This window comes from Notothenia rossii, assembly GCF_949606895.1.
Source record: "Notothenia rossii genome assembly, chromosome: 6".
Lineage (NCBI taxonomy): Eukaryota > Metazoa > Chordata > Actinopteri > Perciformes > Nototheniidae > Notothenia > Notothenia rossii.
Window position 1 is genome coordinate 68508211 of NC_136909.1, and position 21456 is coordinate 68529666.

The 21456-nt window shown below is 42.4% G+C and overlaps 2 protein-coding genes across 3 annotated transcripts in view; one reads left to right on the forward strand and one right to left on the reverse strand.

The window, feature by feature from the left end:
* Positions 1 to 637: 637 nt before the first annotated feature.
* mkks (MKKS centrosomal shuttling protein) lies at positions 638 to 4103 on the reverse strand. The gene is made up of 4 exons (XM_079690450.1): positions 3053 to 4103; positions 2222 to 2403; positions 1443 to 1553; positions 638 to 1352 (listed from the first exon to the last, which is right to left on the reverse strand). Exons 1-4 carry the CDS (start codon positions 4035 to 4037, stop codon positions 924 to 926), a joined length of 1707 nt encoding a protein of 568 aa, XP_079546576.1. The 5' UTR covers positions 4038 to 4103; the 3' UTR covers positions 638 to 923.
* A 254-nt stretch (positions 4104 to 4357) lies between these two features.
* The window catches only part of slx4ip (SLX4 interacting protein), a 34293-nt gene continuing 17194 nt past the window's right edge, over positions 4358 to 21456 (forward strand). Inside the window, exons 1-4 of one of the 2 annotated variants that reach the window (XM_079688722.1) lie at positions 4358 to 4606; positions 5966 to 6023; positions 12468 to 12557; positions 12881 to 13007. In XM_079688722.1, coding sequence (XP_079544848.1) covers positions 5997 to 6023; positions 12468 to 12557; positions 12881 to 13007 — 244 coding nt within the window. In that variant the 5' untranslated portion in view covers positions 4358 to 4606; positions 5966 to 5996. Of the gene's footprint in view, positions 4607 to 5149; positions 5206 to 5965; positions 6024 to 12467; positions 12558 to 12880; positions 13008 to 21456 lie in introns of those variants that run through there. The other variant, XM_079688723.1, reaches the window with a different exon arrangement.

Sequence of the window (21456 nt, forward strand, 5' to 3'; positions counted from 1 at the left end):
AAAGTGTTGAGGGTTAGTTAGTGTGTAAACTGCAGTTTTTAACGTTGGATCATAGTATATTTACAGTGCTGTGCTACATATACTACTTCTCATGTAGATATTCACTATGTTTCGTGTGTCCATTTAGTGTGGAGACAGTTAGAAAAGTCACCACCAGAGAGAGCCAGATGGTTGAGGGTATAGTAAAATGAACACTTTGTACCTCCATCTAAAAAAAAAAAAAAATACCAGATAGTATTGCACATCATATGCTATGTATAGAAATAAGGCAAATGTATGTGTCAACTTAAACTAACCAGCATCAGTTTTATTGCCAAGTATCTTTCAAATACAAGTAATTTGCTTTGGTATAATGGTCCATAAATAAACAGTAAGAGGAAGACATTTTTAAGATAGGAGCAAATATAGAACCATTTAAAAAAACATTTTTAAAAAGGAGAAGAAATGTAAACGGGAAATATAAATAAACAAAAAAGGAAATACAATAACACTGACAAACTATAATGAAATAGATGAAAATGGACTTGATGGCAGTGTTGGAGTTCACCATCAATTACTTTGGCAGTTTGTACTTCTTCAGCTGATGCAACAATAAGACCGACTGAAGAGTCACACGGGGTGATGGGGACGTGTGGGGCTGCGTTCTTACGGAAATCTAGAATCATTACGGTTTTCGTTTCACATTAATAGAAGAAATCAGTGTTTTTTTTTTTGATATTGCTGACAAGTAACAAGTCCACAGATGATGCAACACATTTCCACTAACTGATGCCTGGTTTCAATCATATTTTCACTCAAGGCAATGCTTACATCTAGTGTCACAATGTATATATTTAAATATATATTTAAATATAAAACACCATTCATTCCTCATCATGATCATCAGAAACCAGAGTTGCACAATGGATAATATACTTGTTCTGCTAGTTCACATCCTGAATTAGATATCGCACATCCAGTGCAAGATTAGCAGTTTCTACAGCAACTTGCAATGCATTGAGTTTAGCCGTGAAGGAGTCAAGCACATGTGGCTGCACAGAAGCGTCTTCAGACAGAGGTGCAGGTGAGAACTGTGGGTATTTAGAGTTTAAATAAGTCCACTTCTGATTCGGGCTACTTTCCACAAGTCCACAGCCACAGGAGCCCAAGCTATCCTCCATGTGTTCTGTCAGGACATCTGCAGGGTGAGACCAGTGGTGGGCATGAGTGAGATCCATTAAAGAACTCCCACCATCGTGCTCCAGCGCGGCGGCAACAGCCTCCAGAGAGCGACAGAATCCCTCCACACCGAGGAGACACTCCGTCTGTGAGCAGCCTAGCACAGATACTGTCTCTTGGATTTCATTCATGCTCTGAGATGAAAATATGTCATTATTAAGACGTGTTTGAATCAGAACACAGTGACAATTTGTAATTAGATTAAATACAAGTTTGGTTCTTACCTTGTGTCTGAGGTAAGCAGCTAAGTGGGTCTCTGTACACCCACCCCCAAGTAAAGCAGATGGTTCTCTGAGGGTGAGCCTCAACACATGCTCTGTTTTCTGGCACACACCCTTTGACAGACGCATGGAAATTAACACATCAGTTCATTGGTTAAACTTGCTTCATATTAATAGACATATTTTCTTTCAAATACCTATTTTTATTGAAACACTTTCTTATAATTTTTAGGTTTATGTTTTATTCTGAATTATTTAGTAACGCTGTTTGTGTTATCATCCGTTGGTTTTTCGTTTGTTCTTCCTTTCCCTGTTTCTTTTAGTATTTTACGACAGTATTTTGCATTTTATTGTTGGGTTTTATGTAGTCGCTGTAAAACACTTTGTAATGATGGTTTTAATAAGTGCTATACAGACACATTGTATTGTTATTACCATATTATTATTCCAAGCCAATGTCGTAAATGCAATTATTATTTGTTTTTAAATAACCCTATAAAAATAATCTATGCCCAGTCTATGGATGCTTTTCACAATAGTGCTGTAGAAGAATTCAACCGTCCCCCCTGGCTGTGGTAGGAAAACACTCCACATCAATGGGCTTTATGGGGCTGTATTGGATAAATCATATTTTTGATTTACGGAATAATATCTAGAGGAGTTGCAAGTCTTAGTGGGCGTGAGATCCATCTGATGTTAGGAGTAATATAACAGACAGTTGGTTTGCTATTCTCGTGTGTTAATGACTGAAAAGTTCTCTCTCTCTACAATCCGTATCTTACCTTCAGCTCATTGAGCATGGTCTCGTTCCTGTGGCAGAGGATCATTGTGCAGATCACACACTCTCCAGGAGGATGTAAATGCAGCATTGTCTTGAATCCAAATGTCCTGATCCTTAGATCCCTCACCCTCCCGTAGGCCTTGGCTGGGATGGTGGTGTGCAATGTGGCCACGGGTTGAGCCCCTGTTTACAAAATGTAAAGAGGACCTCAAACACTCCAAAGTAACAGCAGAATATATACCTGCCTGGACAGTAGGGCTGCTCGATAATGGCAAAAATCCTAATTTCGATTATTTGGTCAATAATTGCTATCATGATTATTAAAAACGATTATCCATTTACTTTGAAAACATCCATTTATTGAAAAAGAAAAAGTGAACAGTATGTTTTTAACAGTTGATTACCCTGAACTTTATAATTCAACCGAAAAACCAATAAATAAAATAATTAAAAATAAATAAATAAAAATAAATAAAGTAATCGTTTTATTTCGATTATGTTGTTTTCATAATCGTTGCAAGCCAACATCGTAATTGCGATTAAAATACGATTAATTGAGCAGCCCTACTGGACAGTACACTTTACATATGTTCATCCACAATATCACACCCGACGGAATGCAGGAATCTCATAACATTAAGTAGCATTTAAGAAGTTTCAAATTTAGATAAAATATTTTCAAACACATATTCCAAAATGATGCATCTACTTGTTCAAGTGGTTAATCAAAGCATCCATCTATTGAAGATATATTACGACTATAAATGTGTTTTTCTACAAATAGTTTCAGCTCTAAAAATGATATTCCTTTCAAATAAAGTATGGCACCTACCTGTGAGCTGAGTAAGGGGCTCCATGAGAGTGATTCCCAGTCTTTCTACCACTATGATACCATGACCCCTCAGGTATTGCTGCAGAACCGGGTGAATGACTTTCTGGCACACACAAAGCTTCACCTCATCTTTAACCACCTGTTTGCCGAGCTCCAGGAGCTGATCCAGTATCTGTGAGTCAGTGTCTACACCTGGATGCACCTCTATTATCCCATCTCCCAGTTCAGAAAGGTCCCCAGCAAGGGAAGCACTGAACAACACCATGCGCAGTGCATCTGAAGGCAGGTTCTCTAATTGATCTACAGTAAAGACATCAGGCATGTCCAGCAATACACCTGGAAACACTGCTGAGTTGAGCACACCATGGCCTTCAACAGACACAGTCACTATTTTGCCAAGACTGACTATACCTGGGCTGCTGCAGGGAACAGTCAGCAAAAAAGCCTGTACAGCCAACCTGCTGATGTGAAGGGTCTCTGGCTCTGTTAGCACACATGCTGGTTTGCTGGAGATAACACTGCGGGCCAATGTGATCAAGCTCTGGCTGCTGCAGAAGTCGAGCTTCACTTTACAACCACAGTCTTCTCCTAGCAGGTAACTGGTGCACAGACCCAGCAAGTGCTTGTTCACTCTGATGGCCACATTTCCTCTGAGACCAGACTGCTTTGCCTGCTCAATAAGAGACAAACAAAGAATGGCAGCGAACAAACCACAGTCACTGAAACGAGAAACGTGGTTGAGAATGGAGGTTTTTATCAGATTGATAAAAGGCTGTGAGGAGGAAATGGCTGGAAGGAGAACTGAGGAGGTTGAGGTGGTTACTACGTGCCCCCCGATGTTGTTGTGGACTTGTTTTAGTCTACCTGTCGGACCAAAACAAGATCTCAGGAGTTGCCTCAGCAAATCGAGCTTTTTACAAATATCCGCGTTGTCCAGAGGTAGATCCGTACACAGAGATGGAGATTTCTTGGAGAGTCGAGACATGACCTAGCTGTAAATTCTCAATCAGAGCAGGCTAACATTATGAACTTCCTCGACAACGTAATATCACAGAATCACATTTGCTTCGGTATAATGAAGCTAATTTTATTGCCTGCCCTAAACTAGACACATTTGGGAATACACCCTTTATATAGCACACTAAAGCAATATCAAATGTGTATTACATGATAAAGGGACTATAACATGTAAAAGAAAATACTATTCAGATACAAGTTTGACAATCTAAAATCAAAAGTTTCATACAGGCCCTCTCAATACGCAACTTGTTACCATGGTAGCGCACAGAGCGTGGGGTCCTAAAAGGGTCCTAGTCGCATTCTCCCGTCAGTTTGGAAATTGTTTACACCGCAGAACATGAACCTTAACTTGATACATTTACACTAACCTACTTTATAAAACAGAAAAGATCGTTGCTTTGCTACCTTACTTACATTTCACGGTGTATTCTTAACCAAAAGTCAAGCTCCAAGTCCGACTGGCTTTGCAGTAGTTGGACTACAAACGATGGTGTGACGTCATCATAATTTGACAAACATTCAAAATTGGTGGCGGTATGAAAATGATCTTTTCCTTATTTTGATTAACTTACAGAATGTATTACCAAGGAAATGTGTTTGATTCCATCTTTGTCTTTGCATTAACTTGACACTTTGTTAATACTAGCGTTGGTTGGAAGCATTAAGGTGTTACTTAGTAACGTAAATAATGATTGTTCTTGTATTCCAGCTGTGCGACCGTACGGAGTGAATTAACTTCTTTACGTTACGTTTCCACTAACTAACCCTGTAACTTCCTATCATTCTGAGGCTTAAGTGCTTTAGCTTAATTTCCGATAAATTGGACGAAACTTTGTATTCTAAGGTATAAATCATATTAGAAAAATGAAGGTAAAAAATGTAAACCAGCAGTGTTAGCTAATAATTGCTAATATTCTGGATTTTTCCTTTCTGGAAAGAGATTTTTTGAATATTTGGTGAATTGTTTTAAAGATCCTCACCAGTATGTCCCCAATTTTGTCTACCGGGAGATTATCATTAACACTAGAACTATCTAAAGCAGAATCTGGCTATCATTGCTGCTGGAAATATTATTCTCAACTGACTGGTTTGAACTGATGGCTGCATAATGCGCATACTTGATGATAACTATGGTAAATAACAAGACAGGAAAGATATGCACACGTCTGAGATAATTTGTTAAATAAAAAAAGGAACAATTTGCCTTTTTTATTTATTTAACAAACTAGATATATGGGATGCATTATTTAATACGAAATGACTATGTTGATTGTTATGTTAATGTGCTTATATGTACATTATGATATGTGTCAGTGTCCTTATTATTCAACAAATAAGGACACTTAAGCTTTAAATAAAAGCTTAAATTAATTAAAATAAGCAACCTGTTTAGGTTAGTGTTAGAAACATGGCAGTGTATTGTGTTTTAGAGAACCCTTATCATGCTGTAGTTACTATTATAACAAACCTACAAGTTATCTTTGCAAAACATGAATTACATCATACACGGAAACAACTGAAACGTTGACTTTAATTAAATGTATTATGTTAACAGATTTCACAGAACTGTAATAGTTAAGTTGAAAGCAATAATATTCATATTTTTTTATTTAAACTTAATAATATTGCTTTCAACTAACTTAATTCAGTTCTGTGAAATCTGTGGACATAATTTACATTTAACTGAAGTCAACGTTACAGTTTTTTCAGTGTAGAGTGTGAAGTAAGGTAGGTTAACTGTGGAGTACCGACATACCATGAGTGTCTGTCTATGATAATGCAGTTACAATTATTTTCTATTGAGGAATGTACTAAAACCAGCCTACCAGTATTGTATGTTGTGTTGTTTTTAGGCTACTATGTGTAATGTATGGCTTTATACACTTGTTTCAGGTTTAACAAGCTGGCTGCTGTGTTCGCTGCAATGGCTCCCCTCAAATTTGTTATTAAGGTAAGTGAAACAAATATATTCAGCATACAATCGCTTCTGCTGTAGTGTTGTCTTTAAGTAATATACTGTATAAAATGCAACGCTTTACATTTGTTTTTTGAGCCTGCTGTGTTTGACTTTGACATTTATTTGTTTGAGTTTGAAGTTCTGTATAACTTTCAAGTTGAGAAGTTTTTATGTTATAAGCACAAGTGAATCATATTCTTTAGTATCTTGGAAACATGTATATTTCTTATTTCATATTTGGAAATCTGTTATTTCTAAGCAAAGAAGCTCTTAAGATATTTTCATGGATCACATAGTTTCATAATAACTCCTGGGATAACATAACGTTTCTCCACAAAATGCACACAAGAAAAACTAAAATGAACGTGCAAGCTTTCCAGCTTGTTTTGCCAGCAGTCCCAAACAACAGTTGGAATTTGAATTACTATACTATAAATAACTACAGACACTTGTTCTAAAGTGGTGTAAGCTATTATGGTCTATTTTAAACCATCTGTTGTGCAGTCGGGGAAAAACAAAACACAGGGATAATTTCGTGCTTCTCTAACATTAACATTATTTGTTTCCAACGCCTTGCATGTTGCCATTATTCTTAGTTTTGATCTTCTCAGTAGCCAATTCTTTGGCCACTAGAGGGAAGTACAGACACATGGTATAACTGTGTGGCCTCCACATTCTGATGTTGTTATTCATCTGTTTAGAACACGTTATTCAGAGTTTCTGGTCACCTTTTGCGAATCCCAACTGACTGCCTCCCTCAGTGCGTTTTGTTAATGGACCAGCCATGCAGAGCCGAGGAACCTCATTCTATTAAAAAGCCAAGCTGTTCATCCTCAGTCTGAGGCTCTGTCAGGAATAATGCACATCAGATGTTTTTGTTAAGTGCAGGAAAAGCCGCTGGTCTCTCTTTTGTTGATGTTTCATTTATTGAGAGTTTTGGATGAGGGCTGCAGACATTTGCACTGATCTCTAACATCCTCCGTAATGCCATGTGTGCCTGGTTGACCAGATATTGCATTCACTCCCTTTATTTGTTTCATATGCATGCCTGCATACAGGCTGCCCCACCACCCCCCTCAGCTGGTTGTGGGAGAGTAAAACCCCCTGAGGTTCACGGAGGGTTCCTTCCCACTGGGCACTTAATGATACTGTTGTGTTACTCTGCCTGAGAAAATGCACACAGCCTCGACCACGCTCAACCAACGGACCACAAACAAGTAGGGATCAGTCTAAAACAAAAGCATTCAAGATGCTACCCTAAGCTCCTATATCGCAGAACAAACACCAATACCACCATGTTTTTTAATAAAAGAATTAACTGCACAGAGATTTTTTTTTGCTCATATTGAAATCGTTGTTATCTGGCTTGCACAGAGAGAAAGTATCGTTCGAGCAGTTATGGGTTATGGTCTTGGATTCGCCATGCCATGTTTAGTCGGATGTTAAGCGGTGTGTTTTCTTATTCTTTTTCCTAGAATGTTTTCAAAGCAGCTCTCTCCCTGGTCTGTGAAACTGCAGGAGGTGGTGGTATGCTCCTTCTTAAGTAGGCTTAGACGATATAGTGACCTGCCACTTCTCAGACCTCCCGAAAAGGGCCTACAGGCTAAAGCCCTGATCCACTGAAGCGCTCGCTGTCTGCCAGGACATTACTGAAGCAGAGCCCTGCAATCTGCCTTCTATTAGCAATATGCACTGCTGACTTTCTAACCATCTAATGCAGTAGGTTGAGGCCAAAGTGTTTTTAAGAATACAAAAATGGAGGTATCACAGTGGAGCAGTTTAATGTCAGAGTTTTACGTGCTGTTTAGTGTTGTTGTCACTCTGTAGATGAGCTCATATCGGACCACACATCCTGCCTCTGTACAAAATCATCGCAGAAACATTTTGACACTTTCCAACTTGGGGAATCTCTCACAAAAGACAAGGATTTCAAAAAGAAACTCCCTTTCATCTCAGCACTGCCCTACATTGCTGTACATAATGAATGTTTCATAATGAGGCCAAACACTTCTCAGCCTGCTATTTCTCTCAATCTATCAATTTCTTAAGGATGTGTCTTCCTGAGTTTTGTTTGCTGTGTGTTACCTGGAGATATTCCTGTCTGTTCTTGCTGCTGGAATTCCTCTCCTGGGTTGTGTCTCTTTTTATTTTCAAATAAGGAGGACTCAGGTGTGCTAACATTCACCTGAATAAAGGGAGCTTGGCAGACAAAACACTTCCCGAAATTATCTGTAAATAACCTTCGCTTTTAAAATAATCAAGTCTCAAGCTTCACCGCTCAGTATCTGGCAGTTGGACATTTTTTAAAGTGAACTGTCTTTTTCTTTTTTATATCAAAAGGGGAAACCCAGGTGACTCACAGCAAAGCGAGAGTGCTGGGAATGAGACAAATAAAACCGGAGAGCAAGATTGTCACACCCACAGATCTAAAGAGCTGCCCCGGGTTCTTTGCAGACTTGCAGAAAGAGGGAGAGAACGTCAGAAAAAGAGAGAGACAAAGGGAGAGATGCAAGTTTTATTGAGTGAGACCGCATCTGCTGCCCCTTCTCTTCCAATGTAAACATCTGCGGCTGGTTAGTGTTAGCCTCTGAGCTAAGTGCAGTCCGAGAAGGTCTGCTTCTTATACGGCGCGATAGTAATGGCAAAGGGCAGCGAGGTGGGGAGGCGGGTGAAGCTGTTCGCAGGGTTTGGGCCCCGTGCCCAACATGGAGCAGAACAGACGGGAGGACGAAGAGCCGGGTCTGGGAGAGAGAGATAAGGGAAGGTAGAGAGTGTTTTGGGAACTGAGAGTGATATAGACCAGAGCTCCGAAAACCAAAAGGAGCTGTCGATGGGTTTGAGTGTTTATTTGCAGACAGAAAATATGAAGGAATTTTCTGATGTTGACCTGTTAGCAGCTTGGGTCTCCAATGATTTAACTTTTTTCTCCTCACAGCTCATGACTATCAGATTGGCAGTGGGGAGAATTAGGATAGAGAAGTTGAGCTTAGCCTGCAGGAAGATTCTGTCCTATTCATTCACCGTGTGACAGCGCACAAAAGATGGCACAATAAAGGATTTGGTATTAAGTAGCACTCCTTGCCGCCTCTCATTCAGCCTTCAGCCTCTGTTCATATCCCTAAAAAGCAAGACGGGGAACAAAGCAGTGCTGGCCCACTTTAGTGTGTATGAAAGGACTAACTTCCTCTAGAATGTAGCCCTTTATCAAACCTCTCTTTCCAACAGTTGCACAGAGTATTGCTTCAAATGAGTCCGAGCAAGTGACACAAAATAGGAGAGCTCATGAATTTTATAAACAAACATGTAAGGTTCATTAATCCTTCAGGGTTCTGCTGATTGTCCTTTAAAGATGGTGTTGTAGAGAAAGGCAATGATGGTGGGATTTGCAGACAGACCGTTTTGAAGTTGCTAATCCCGCTGTATTTCACTCTTTCACCGGATCTTTTCAGGCACTTTCAAATAACTTTTCTCGAGGAAGACAAGCTTCTTGTGGTCCAGATTACTGCATTATCTCACAAAGTATTAGGCCCTTTGCAGTGATCTCACCAAAGAGGGGCCGTAGCGGGGGTCATAGTTCATGGCAGAGTTCATCTTAGAGATCCACTGGTCACTCTTTGGACACATTTAGACCACATGATGTGATTATAGTCGGAGCCTTTGTGTTAAATTAGATGCTGCGTCTTTTTTGTCTTATCAGCCACACTCAACACAACCTCCCTTTGTAAAGGCTCTGATAGCTGCACCTCAGCAGTGGAGCCTTGACTCGGAGATTGACACTTCTGCAGGAAATTCGGGCCAGATTCCAAATACATTTGCTCTTATTAGGCTTATTGCATTAGTTTGCTGCTTTCCTGACCAAAAATCCCCCATTTCTGAGAAACCCTGGGAATCACATGCTGTTTTTGTGTGAGGGGCAGACCAATGTTTATCATTAAAGTCGCAGTTCCCAGTTGGATCTTGTCTGCTGCTCTAATGTGATAAAAGTAAGTTAGTCTAACGCTTGCTAGATGTCTGGCTTCTTGCCCAAAACATAGACTCAATCAGAAGTTTAGAAACCAGTTGAGGGGATTCACCCTGCCGCTTCTCCATCAGTGCTGCACTCCCTACACGGCTCTCTTCTTTCCATGATAGTGATCAAATTAACTCTTTTGAGCTCACATTAGCTTGTGAGCCATGTGATCTATTAGGATTAACATACGTGCAGGGGTCAAAATATTTGAAAAATCTATATTCAAAGCAGTCCAATGCCACAAACATTGAACTAAAACCTCAACATTTCCATTGAAGTCATTTACAATTTCTCTGACACATAGTCAATATTTAAGTTTCACAAGATTGATTGTAAGGCCATTATACTACTATATTAAACTGCTAACTCGTGCCTAGTGGCAGCGTTGCTTTCCTCATCCCCAAGGCCTTCCTTCAGTCTCCAAAGTCAAAGACTGCGATCAGGATTCCAGGACCCCTCCAACGTGTGTCAAGTCCAACCCCAAGACACCAGGGTGGGGCTCATCCGTTAGTCGCTCCCTGTGTTTTGATTGACAAGGTCTGACCCTCTGTTGCTAGGCTTTCCCACACACTGGTGCTTGTTGAAGGCAGTGAGCTGAAGCCACCAGTCACCCGTGGGCCGCTGTGAGACAAAGGGCTGAAGATCTGTGGGGACGAGCTCATTCTGACAGGCAACATGCATACATTTGATACAAGACGAGCTTGCACATAAGGGGGGCTCTGTTCTGGTCCATGGCATTTTTGTCTTTGTGAAAGCATTTTTCTTTTTTATAGAGACTTTAGTTTATATTTACGTTTGTACAGAGAATATTTAACAGTTTTGTATTTGGGACTATCACATCCTGATGTTTGGACATATTTAAAGATTTGAGTCAGTATCACAGATGAATGCTTTGCATTTCTAAGGGAATTATAATAACATAATTTTCCCATTAGTCTAGGTGACACCGGTGCCAATTAGACATACTTAAGAACAAGTTGGAACACATCAGGGCTTTAGGACTTGCCATATCTTGCAAAAGAACTGTGTAAAACTGTGCAAGCTATGACTGAAATTGAATCAAGTTCCCTGATCAGTCATATGGGGGCGCCCTCTCCTCTGGTTAACCTGTTAGAAGTAAGGAAGCAGCTTCACTTCAATTATTACAGGCAAAAAAGTCCACAAGAGAGGAAAATGCTCAAAAAAATTGTGAGCTTGATTTGCTCAGGGGCGTTATTCAGACATTTCATGTAATTGGATCAGATGTAGTCAATAAAGCACCCTCAATCTTCTTCTTTGACGAAGGAGCTAACCTGAATCCTTTTAAGAGGAAGGGGCAGCTGGATGGAGTAGGGAAGTGTAGGCTTGTGTCTAGAATTAGGACCTAAGTAGCGGGGCCTTCCCGTTCCCGCACACACCCTGTTCATTATTTCTCCCGCGTCATCCACAGAGCGGGGCTGTAAGAACATCCCTCAGTCTGGTTTGTGAAGTTCAGTCATTCTGTCTGCAATACTTTCACCCAGTGGGAATCGCCTGGCCCAAAACAAAGCTTTGAGTGTGCATAAGTATCCCCTGTTACTAAATGAATAACCTCTTCTGTTAGTACACACTCTCTGCCAGTTCTGCGCTGCAGAGCTTGAAATCTGTGTCTGGTTTTGTCTTTATATTACTTTGTTTTTGCTACCCCATTCAGTTCGATGCTTTTTTGCTGCATGACCACTGTGGGTCTTTGGGCAGTTGTTGCTCTTCTGTGTCAGGTTGTGGGTGGTCTCAGTCCATCCATTACTTCCTTGTCCAGGCAGAGGCGAATTTCACACGAGACCCACATCCATTTGCTCTCTGCAGCGGGCAACTTTTGCACTCATGTGTAAACCATAATCAGGCTAGCCTGAGAAAGATGTAACAGCAACTTAACTAGCCGCGGCATTTCTGGCCTCCATGTCCCTTGTAGCTTATTGTCATTGACACGGTGACGTAGCGCTTCAGGAATCCACTCTGTAGCCCCTCTACTCAGCTTTCTACAGCACTCAGAAGTTGTAGTGCAGAAGTGCTTTAGGTTAGATTGTGGGGTTTTACAACCACTTGGATACATAGTTGGATAATCCTAATTTATGTGGTACATCGTCAGACTTTTTTGTGCAGCCTTCTGGGACGTGAGGCAGTGGCTTTATTGGTAAAGCCTACAGAACAAGAATATACGCTTAAAGAGGAGAAATGTGATCAGACAGACAGGGCCATGGTTTACTTGTTAAGAGATTGGTAAAGAGATGGCTAGACAGAGGAACTGGAGGGAGGGCAGTGCTCTGAGAGGCCTGGGGCGATGTTTGAGGACATTGGGGGGTCGTTGTGGTTTGTCTCGCTGTCAATCACCCACACTCTGATTTCCTTTGTTGTCTGTAAGCTCAATGCCCCTCAGCAACCTGTGGCTGTCCTTCCTCTTTGTGTTACAGTGTGGGAACTTTGCTGTGCTGGTGGATCTCCACGTTCTGCCCCTGGCCGGCCTTGAGGACACCAGCTGGTTTACTGCGCACCACATCGAGGTACAGACACAGGCAGAAGGGCGTGCGTGTGAATAAAGTGTGTGCGTGAATGTAAGGCTTCTGTTCTGCTTGGGGCCTTTTCAAAAGTCTGCAGCAGCGTGGAAACTAAAATGACTCTGAGCCTTCTGTCTGATCTTGTTAGTGGTTTTCATTGTCGCATAACTTTTCTCATCGCCACTTGTTGAATTACCTTACCGACCTTCAAAATGAGACTCCTACTCTCCTGTTGTCTGCCTTTGCATTTCATAAATCTAACTTGTAAGGTCAAATAAAATAACTTCTGTGTTGTAAGTTAAGAAACATGAAATATCTTCACACTGTAGGAAGTTACAGCCCTGGTACGAGATGCTGTGGACCGCAGGGTGAAGCAGTACGCAGAGTCCCTCCACCACAGAAGACAGCCCAAACAGAAAAAGGAGCTGCCACCTGCTCCAGCCTTTTTGGTAAAAGGTAAAACACCGTCTTGTGACCCTCAATACACTGCGCCAGAGCAAAATAATCCACTATTACATATGCTTATTATTGCCTTTTAACAATCCATAATATGAGTGACATTGCTTCTTCATGTGTTTACTGGTAAGTGAGTCTGAATTGTTATTATGTAATGAGAACAATGTTTTGATTTCCCTGTTGCTCACATCTCAGGAATGCAGTCATCTTTGTCTTCCCTTGCCATGTCTTAGGTGTGTCTATCATCAAGTCTTGAATAGGACAAATTGTTTACTTTGGCTTTGAACTCAATCCATTATTAATTCACTTGACCCTCAGAGCAGAGATATCGCTGCGTGCATGGGAGTGAGCCACTGAGCCCTGAGAAGGATGGGAATGGAGTTATAAAGCGCATTAAAAAGTAATGTCATGGCTACCTTTTTTTTTAAAGTGTGGGAGAAAAGACAACAGAACTAGTTGGGACACGGTGGCTTTCTACGCCCAGGGTGTGACCAGGAGGTGAGAGCTGATATGAGTTCTTATATTGTGCAGCACTGTTTAACTTGGCACATAATGTAAATCCATTAAAAATGGCTCATGTTTGCAACCCTTAGTGGGGGTTGTCACACCTGTGTTTATCTCTACTCGTGGTTAGCCTGACACCTAAAAGCAGTTGCCCTGACACATATGTTCCCATATAAATGATGTTTCAATATGACTAGGCCAATTCAATTCATCCTTATGTTTCCAATGCAAGTACATTCCCTCAGCCACCCACGCACATGCCTTTGAAGCACTGTAAGCCCTGCTTCAGAGGAACCCCCGGCTGCGTGTTGTAAGGCAGACAGGTTTGTCACAGGTAGCAGTTAAGGGCAGTTAAACCGCGCTCACTCAGCAGGGCAGAGAGAGTGGGATTACAGGGCAGTTGGCTCCATAAAGTTTCTCCTGTGGCTGCAGCTCTGCCTCTCACGCTACTCCCCACCCACTCAAACCCTGCGTTCACATGCGCATTTGTTTTCAAACACAGATGCATGCGTACATTGTTCGACTTTTGTTGTTCTTTAAATTGAAAGTATTGTTGTCACAGGCAGCATTTGCATACTTGTAGCATGCATGTGGATGCTTACATGCACAGAGGCGCTGATACTCGCCAGAAACATTGAGAATCAAAAGGAGCGACAGTGCGTTCGAGAGATATATCCTCCCCCTGGGCTAGGTGTGAACAGGCTGACAGTGTACGGTTACAGAATAGCATGTGTCATATTTCCCATGACAGACTGAGGAGAGACAGACATCTGTAATGATGGAGATCACAGACTGAGGCTACACACACACACACACGCACACGCACACACACACGCGCACACACACACACACACACACACACACACACACACACACACACACACACACACACACACACACACACACACACACACACACACACACACACACACACACACACACACACACACACACACACACACACACACACACTCTATCAGTATTTCAGCAGGAAATATGCATGTAAAAATGATTGAGCTCCTTGCAGCGTAGCCAAAAAGAATGTAACCAGTGGAACATGACTCCATACCATACTGTAGAATTCCCCCCCCTCTCAGAACATGAAAAGGTATCGCGCCTCAAACAGGCCCACACAGTTCATGTGCTCTAGTCCTATTAAAGGTCTTAAGTGAGTGTAATCACATTCTTGGTCTTTTCATTGTCCCATGTGAGGGAGGCGGCAGAGCAGTAAAGGTGGAGACTGTGACTGTGAGAAGTTAGCAGGCAGGCAGGAGCCATAAAAAGGGAAGGACAGACTATAGGCTTAGGGAGGGAAGCCCAGCAAACCTCAGGGTAGGTATTAAGTATTGGGGTCGTCCTTTCTGCAGGCAGGTCAAACGCTAACATGCTAATCCTAACAGTACTTTTAGCCCCGTCCATAGCGGGAAGTGGAAGCGGGTTTTCTGCATGTATCTGTTTCAGCAGAAGACCTTTTTTAACATCTGTGTGCAACATTATGACATTTGAGAGCAGAATTAGGCTAGAGACCCTGAAGTGGGACATGTGTGTGTGCTGGATCATGTGCTCATGCATGTTGTTACACATAGAGAAAGGTGTCAGGCGGGGTGGCACTGATGTCTGGGCCAAGAATAGGCGGATGGTGTGTGGTGCTATGTGTGGGATGGTATGGGAGGGGGATTGTGGGTCCTGTATGAGGCGGTGTTTGAGCTGGTGCCAGTGTGAAATCACAGGGGCTTCCGCCAACAGACAGCAGTAAGAGAAGCGTAACAGCCTCAGCTGTTGGCACTTCAAATGAGCCATCAACAGCTTTTTGCATTCCAAGGCCCTTCAGTGCAAATGCTTGTATCAGAGTTATCTCTATGGGTTATTGTATTTATGCATGTGTGTGGGTGCATATGTGTCTGTGTATTGCACCCACTGAACATGTCAGAGTAGGGCTTATCTCATGTCTTCTGCCCAACATAAATCCATCCTTTTCTTCGTATCTCTGCTGCAGAGGCCAATTTCCAACTGTCAAATCCCAGCCCCCCCTCTTTTTTTATACCCAGGCTACATGAGGCTTCATGATTAGCTCATAGTGATGTGATTTATTTATGTTTTCAGAGAGATGAACAGGGGGAACTTTTCCCACCAAACATCTTGGCTCTGGACAGGCAGAAATGGACATGCTAGACTTTCGAAGCCCAGGGAAGGAGAGCTTGGGAGAGGCCTGTCGCATTCTCCCTGGTAGACCGTGTTGAACACACCCACATTTCTCAGGGTAATTACAGATTGAAAATGAGTGGATAATAGGTTCTCTGTGCTTTGAGGAATACATTTGTGTCATTTAAAATGATATTCGAGGAAGGAAGCTGGTGCACGAGTGTCACAGTTGTCCTAGAGATGCCACTGCTCAGCAGAAAAAATGTTTCACTTCAAACACGGCAGAACACAACGTGCTGTACATACTGCGCAAGCAAGTATTTGTCAGACATTACCGATATTCTCACTGTAGATTAGATTGTGTGCTTGATTTCCGTTTGCTCTTGTACTAGTATTGTTTTTCCTCAAGGGGATATAGATGTTTTGTCCATAATGGTGTATATATTGGTGTATGAGTGTAGAGTGTAAACTGAGAAGGCCCATTTTACACGGATTTAGTTAACATGTGATTTAAAACTGCCAAAGCACATTACCAGATGTCTTGCGTTTACTATTATTATCGATTCAGCCTCATTGAACCCTCCAAGCCAGGCCAAGCTCGGGTATATCGTTGCCCTGGAGTTTGAAGAGCTTCCTACCAGTCGGAGTTAGAGGAGTCCTGGCAAAGTGGCACCTTGAGTCCATTTTACCCCATGGCAGAGCTGGTTCCTTCTTCCTCTCCCTGCACAGGTGCCAGGGCTTAGGGGGAGGGAACACCTGCCAGCCTCTTTCCCCATGGCCACGGCAGGCTGGAGAGGCATTTTCCCAGGCTCCCCAGATGAATGGTCACTAATAGCCGTGGGAGAGGGCTTTGCGAGTGCTGCACAGTGTACCACTGACTCCTCTTGGCAGCCCTATGAAGGGGGCTTAAGGCAGCCTGGCCACGGCCAATGCGGGAAAAAGCACAAGTGTTGCTGGATAGCTTTACGGTTGGAGAATGTGTTTACGAATGACCATCTCCCTCCAAGTGAAGAATGCGGAGGATGAGTAGAGACTAAAAGGAAGATGGTTAATTTTTGCACCGCCATGTCATGGGTTGTGCTTTGTTTGGCTTCTCGGGCTCTTTGAAGGCCGAAACAGTTTATCACATTTTGAAGAGCTATTTAGTCAAATGGTGAGTGTTAGAAAAAACAGTTGTATGGGTGTTTTTCGGTGAAACATGTCATCCTTTTGGGCTCGCACTGCAACAGTTCCATCACTTTCTGAAGACGCAGAAAATACTTTTAAAGTGACAACCTGTATTAACCCACCTTGTGTCTCCTGAGTGCTTCCACAGCCATTACTATTTCTGTGAGGGGCTGTTACGTGGGGTCTGCTCTGTAAATAGAGAGGCATGCATGTGGCAGAGTTACCTGCCCCGCTCTGTGTTACTGGGCGTGAGGCAGGCTGGGATTAAGGCGAGGGGGAAACGGAGACCTGTGACAGGAACAAAGGAATTCCAAGGCCCTGGCTGGAAATGGATCCTGATCAGAGTAGCCACTCCAGCCAGTCTGCCCCTCTCCCTGCTCGCCCTCCCTCCCCTGGCCCCTGCTGGGCGACCCCCTTTCTCCTGGTGCTTTGTGGTGTTGCTGTGGCTCTTTAAATCCTTCCTGTAAGCCCCTGGCCTTACTCAGCAGCAATACATTGCACAGTCTGACTCCAATGTTAACCCCCCCTTCCCCATTATTGCACACTACAATCACACTTTCGCTCTTTTTCTTTGTCCTTGGCATTTTCGCACCTCTATCACTCCCTCCTCTCCTAGCCGATGCCATCGGTGCCTTCCTTGTCCACTCTGCTCAGCTCTTCTCTTGTCGCCTTCTAATGTTTCCTTCTTTCTCTCCTTCTCCCTCTCCGCAGGGTCAGCTGCACTCTCCTAGGACACAACCGCAATCCCAGCCATAGCTGTCACACCACACTCTTTTCCCATATAATTAGGGCCTGAGTCTGAGCCTGAGCACGGATCACATTCAAGTGACTGTTCCCATTCACCACATTCTGGTCGGGAGATGGCACACACTTTCTTGAACTCATGCTGTGTGTTCTGCACGACCAGAATGCCTAGTTCTAGCAGTTACTTAAAGGTTTCAGTGGATGTCGTTGTTTCCCCTCTGCTCTTTGCTTCCACTTTAGAGGAATGGACCCATGTCCTGTGCTCCTATGAGCTTTGTGGCTTTTCCTGTGGACAGATGTTATAGGACTGCTGCCATACAGTATATGCCTTGTGTGGTCAGGAAAAGGTCACCCTAAAATAGCAAAAGATCTATTGCCTTGCAGAACTCAAGTCAATTCAACAAATCATTTATTTGCATGGCCTTACCTGCTTTGTATCATCAGTCCCCGGTAGCAAAACCTCAGATAGAATTGCCATGTGTGCCTAGTCCACCTATTTGGAGTTATAAACACAGCCCAGCAGCCTGGTTCCAATGAGACCCTGATCTTGGATTTTAAAGTCACAGTGCAGAACCCAAGTCCAAAAACTGATCTGCACAACATGAAACTAGAGGAGCATATTTTAAAACAAGCAGTTAGCATCCTCCTCATTCTGAATGCTCTTAAATATAAACAGTGGCAGCACTTATAGAGATTTGTGGCCTCTTGGGCTAATTAAGATATAATGATGATTAAATATGACATTTCTGTATTGTGACTGCATCTCTCTCATCAGATTATGTTTCAGAGGAATGGATTCTTTCCCTCGATAATTGCTCTGTGCTCCAAAATGCTCCCCACCACTTTAGTCACATGTTGCATTATGGGTTGGCCTGAGCTACCATGCTGCGGCGTATTTTGTAACTGCGATGAAGGGGTCACCCAAATGTTAAATTGAACACTCATGTGCAAATATTGTTTCAGGTGGACGTTGTGCAGGATGATAAGGCACAGTGCTCCGCTACGGCCGTAGTTACAGTTACACACAGAGAGTGATGTCCTTCCAGGAAAGCCCCCACTTGCATATGGGTAACTTCCTCAAGCTCTCTCATCCTCCTCCACTCCAACCCTCTCTCTCGCTCTAAGCCCCAACTCTCCGCCCACACTTGAGGACAGAGGGAGGGGGTCCACATCAAAGCGGAGATGTCAAAAGAGCAGGATTTTCAGGCACTGATGTCTGACTGTCCTGCTGATTCAACTCCTGTTCATAAAGGGGTTTGCGTGGGAATTGCAGTTTGCCTGACACACAGCCACTACATTTACATGCATGCTAAAAAAGTGGTTAATAGGAGGAATCAGGTTACTGCTGGAAAACCGAGAAGGTTTTTACATGCACTGCAATAACCAGGTTACTGTAAAACCTGCTTTTACATGAAGCTAGTGGATACTCCGATTTATTTCCTTCTCATTGCCTTCTTTGAAGCAGTCTTGGCATCATTGAAGTGTATTAATAAGATAGTGCACAATTGATAGTAGTTGTAGAAGAAGAGTTCTTTTTTTTTTGGTGGAAACATTTGACTAACCTTTCCCTATGCACATAAACACCCATTTGAACCATCTTATTTAGCAGTTTTGTATTAGTTTAATTTAAGTTAGTCTTAGACATGTTATTATCTCTCCCTCCATATTTTGGCCATGCCGCTGTGCCATGATTATATTGATGTAAAAAGTCCCATCATGCATGGCAAATAAATTGGTTTCCTTAACTGTTAAAACACCCTTTCACATACTTTAAAAAAAACTTGGATGGTTACAAACCAAATCTCATTCTCCTGTCCTCCTGCCCATTAATTCCAGGACAAATTCATTTTTGCGAAATCCTCACCATTTAAATGACTTTCAAATCAGCTGTCATTGCAGCCATTTTTAGATTCTTTGTTCATCTTGGCGACATGCAATAAACACATTTCTTCCATAAATGATAGCTAACATGGAGTGAGTAATTGATAAACTAGTATTGTTTATTCCTGGTAAAGGACCTAGACACACTGTGGTCAGCCTAATGCACGGACAGAACGTTTAATGATCTCCAGAAATTCTCATGGAGTCCTGCAGGAGTCACAACAGCATGGGCTGTTGGAATGCGGATGGCGAGAAGAAGAAGGCTGTGTTTGCTATGGCTGTTTTTAATGATCTCCTCAGGACATAACTGAAGTTAATGAAGTCTGTTCCATGGGGGCTTACCTTTGACCCTGCTCTGAGAGTTTCTCACCCCTTTCTGTTCCCTTTTACAGTCCTCGTCACTCTGGATGCCTTTTGGTTTGTTGACTTTTCTTTCCTCTCATTGTTTTCCCAGGAAGCGGTGAAAGCTGCAGGGATGTGTGTGTGCATATGGTTGTGTGTGTGTGTGTGTGTGTGTGTGTGTGTGTGTGTGTGTGTGTGTGTGTGTGTGTGTGTGTGTGTGTGTGTGTGTGTGTGTGTGTGTGTGTGTGTGTGTGTGTGTCTCGATAGTACAGTATTCTAGCCTTGGCACCAGCACTGTGGAGTCTGTCTTTTTTCCGCAGTTGTTCTGTGGTATATTACAAGATGGTATAACTATCTCAATACAAGTGGTTTCGATATTATCTACCACATTTCTGAAAACATGGCGTGCTGGCTTGTTTACTGTTTGATTTGACCTTGTCATAATATTGTTGTTCATCGGGTTTCAAAACAATTAAGCATGGCCATCTTCTCTTGCAGGAAGTGCAAATGAAATCCTTTAAAGTCTACACTCTGCAGATTTGAGTATTGCACCACTGTGGGCCACAGTTGCCACAGAAAGGGGCCACTCATTCCCAGAGGAGGCACTAGCAAACTGTTTGTGAGAGAGAAACATGAATGCAAGCTTAGCACGAGAGGACCCGGGCAGAGGGCCAAGAGCAACTCTGCGCTGTGCAGGACGTTATTAAGTTGGAGCAACAGCTGATGTCTCGGGCCATGGCGTTGCACTGGTTCCCAACTCTGTGTCCAGACGTCCCTGTCAGACTTGTCCTGGGAATTGGCTAGCTTGGCCCACCAGGGACACCAATGAGAATACTTGTAAAGCCAAACATGAAGTCAAAGAGTCTAAGGAACAAAGATCTAAGCTTCTGAAAATATAGAAAGCCATGATTGTTCAATGAATGATGCTTCCCTTCTGAACCAAGAATGGGCAGAGAAAACACAACAGAGATTCAGATCTGCATTCCTCTCTGGTTAGACATCCAGAACTGACGATAGATGAGGACTGCTTCCCTATTTTAAGAATAATAGAATATCTGAAGTTCTTTCCAATAAAGGAATGCTGCTATTGTTAACTAAAAACATGCTCAGCATAGCATACAGCGTGTTTATGCAATTTTCCTTTGGGATCAATTAACCATTCTATTTAAAGCTTGTTGACTTATCCTACATACTTTGTGAACATCACTTATTAAGGGACAGACTTCCAAAGACCCTAACTCTAATTTAGTGAGAGCTACTGATTTCAATCCAACATATTTTTTACTTGCTGAAGATCTGAGTTAAGCCCCCAAAGCCCCCCAAACAAACAAAAACTAAAAACGTCTGCATAAGAAGCCTGGAATACCTAAAATAACCAATATGTCAGCGGCTTATGCAAAATATTTGCAACCCAAATACTATGTTAGTGGTATGTTTTATGTTTATTTGCTCAACTGCATTATGGAAACAAATACAACTACTATCAATTATACATTGATGAACCCGCTGAAATTAAAGGGGCCCTATTATGCCAATTCTCAGGTTCATAAATGTTTATGCCTCTGGGATATGTTTACATGATTTAATGTTCAAAAAGGTCTTTATTTGTATTATACTGCCTGTGCTGCAGCACCTCTTTTCACCCTCTGTCTGAAACCAGAGCCTAGTC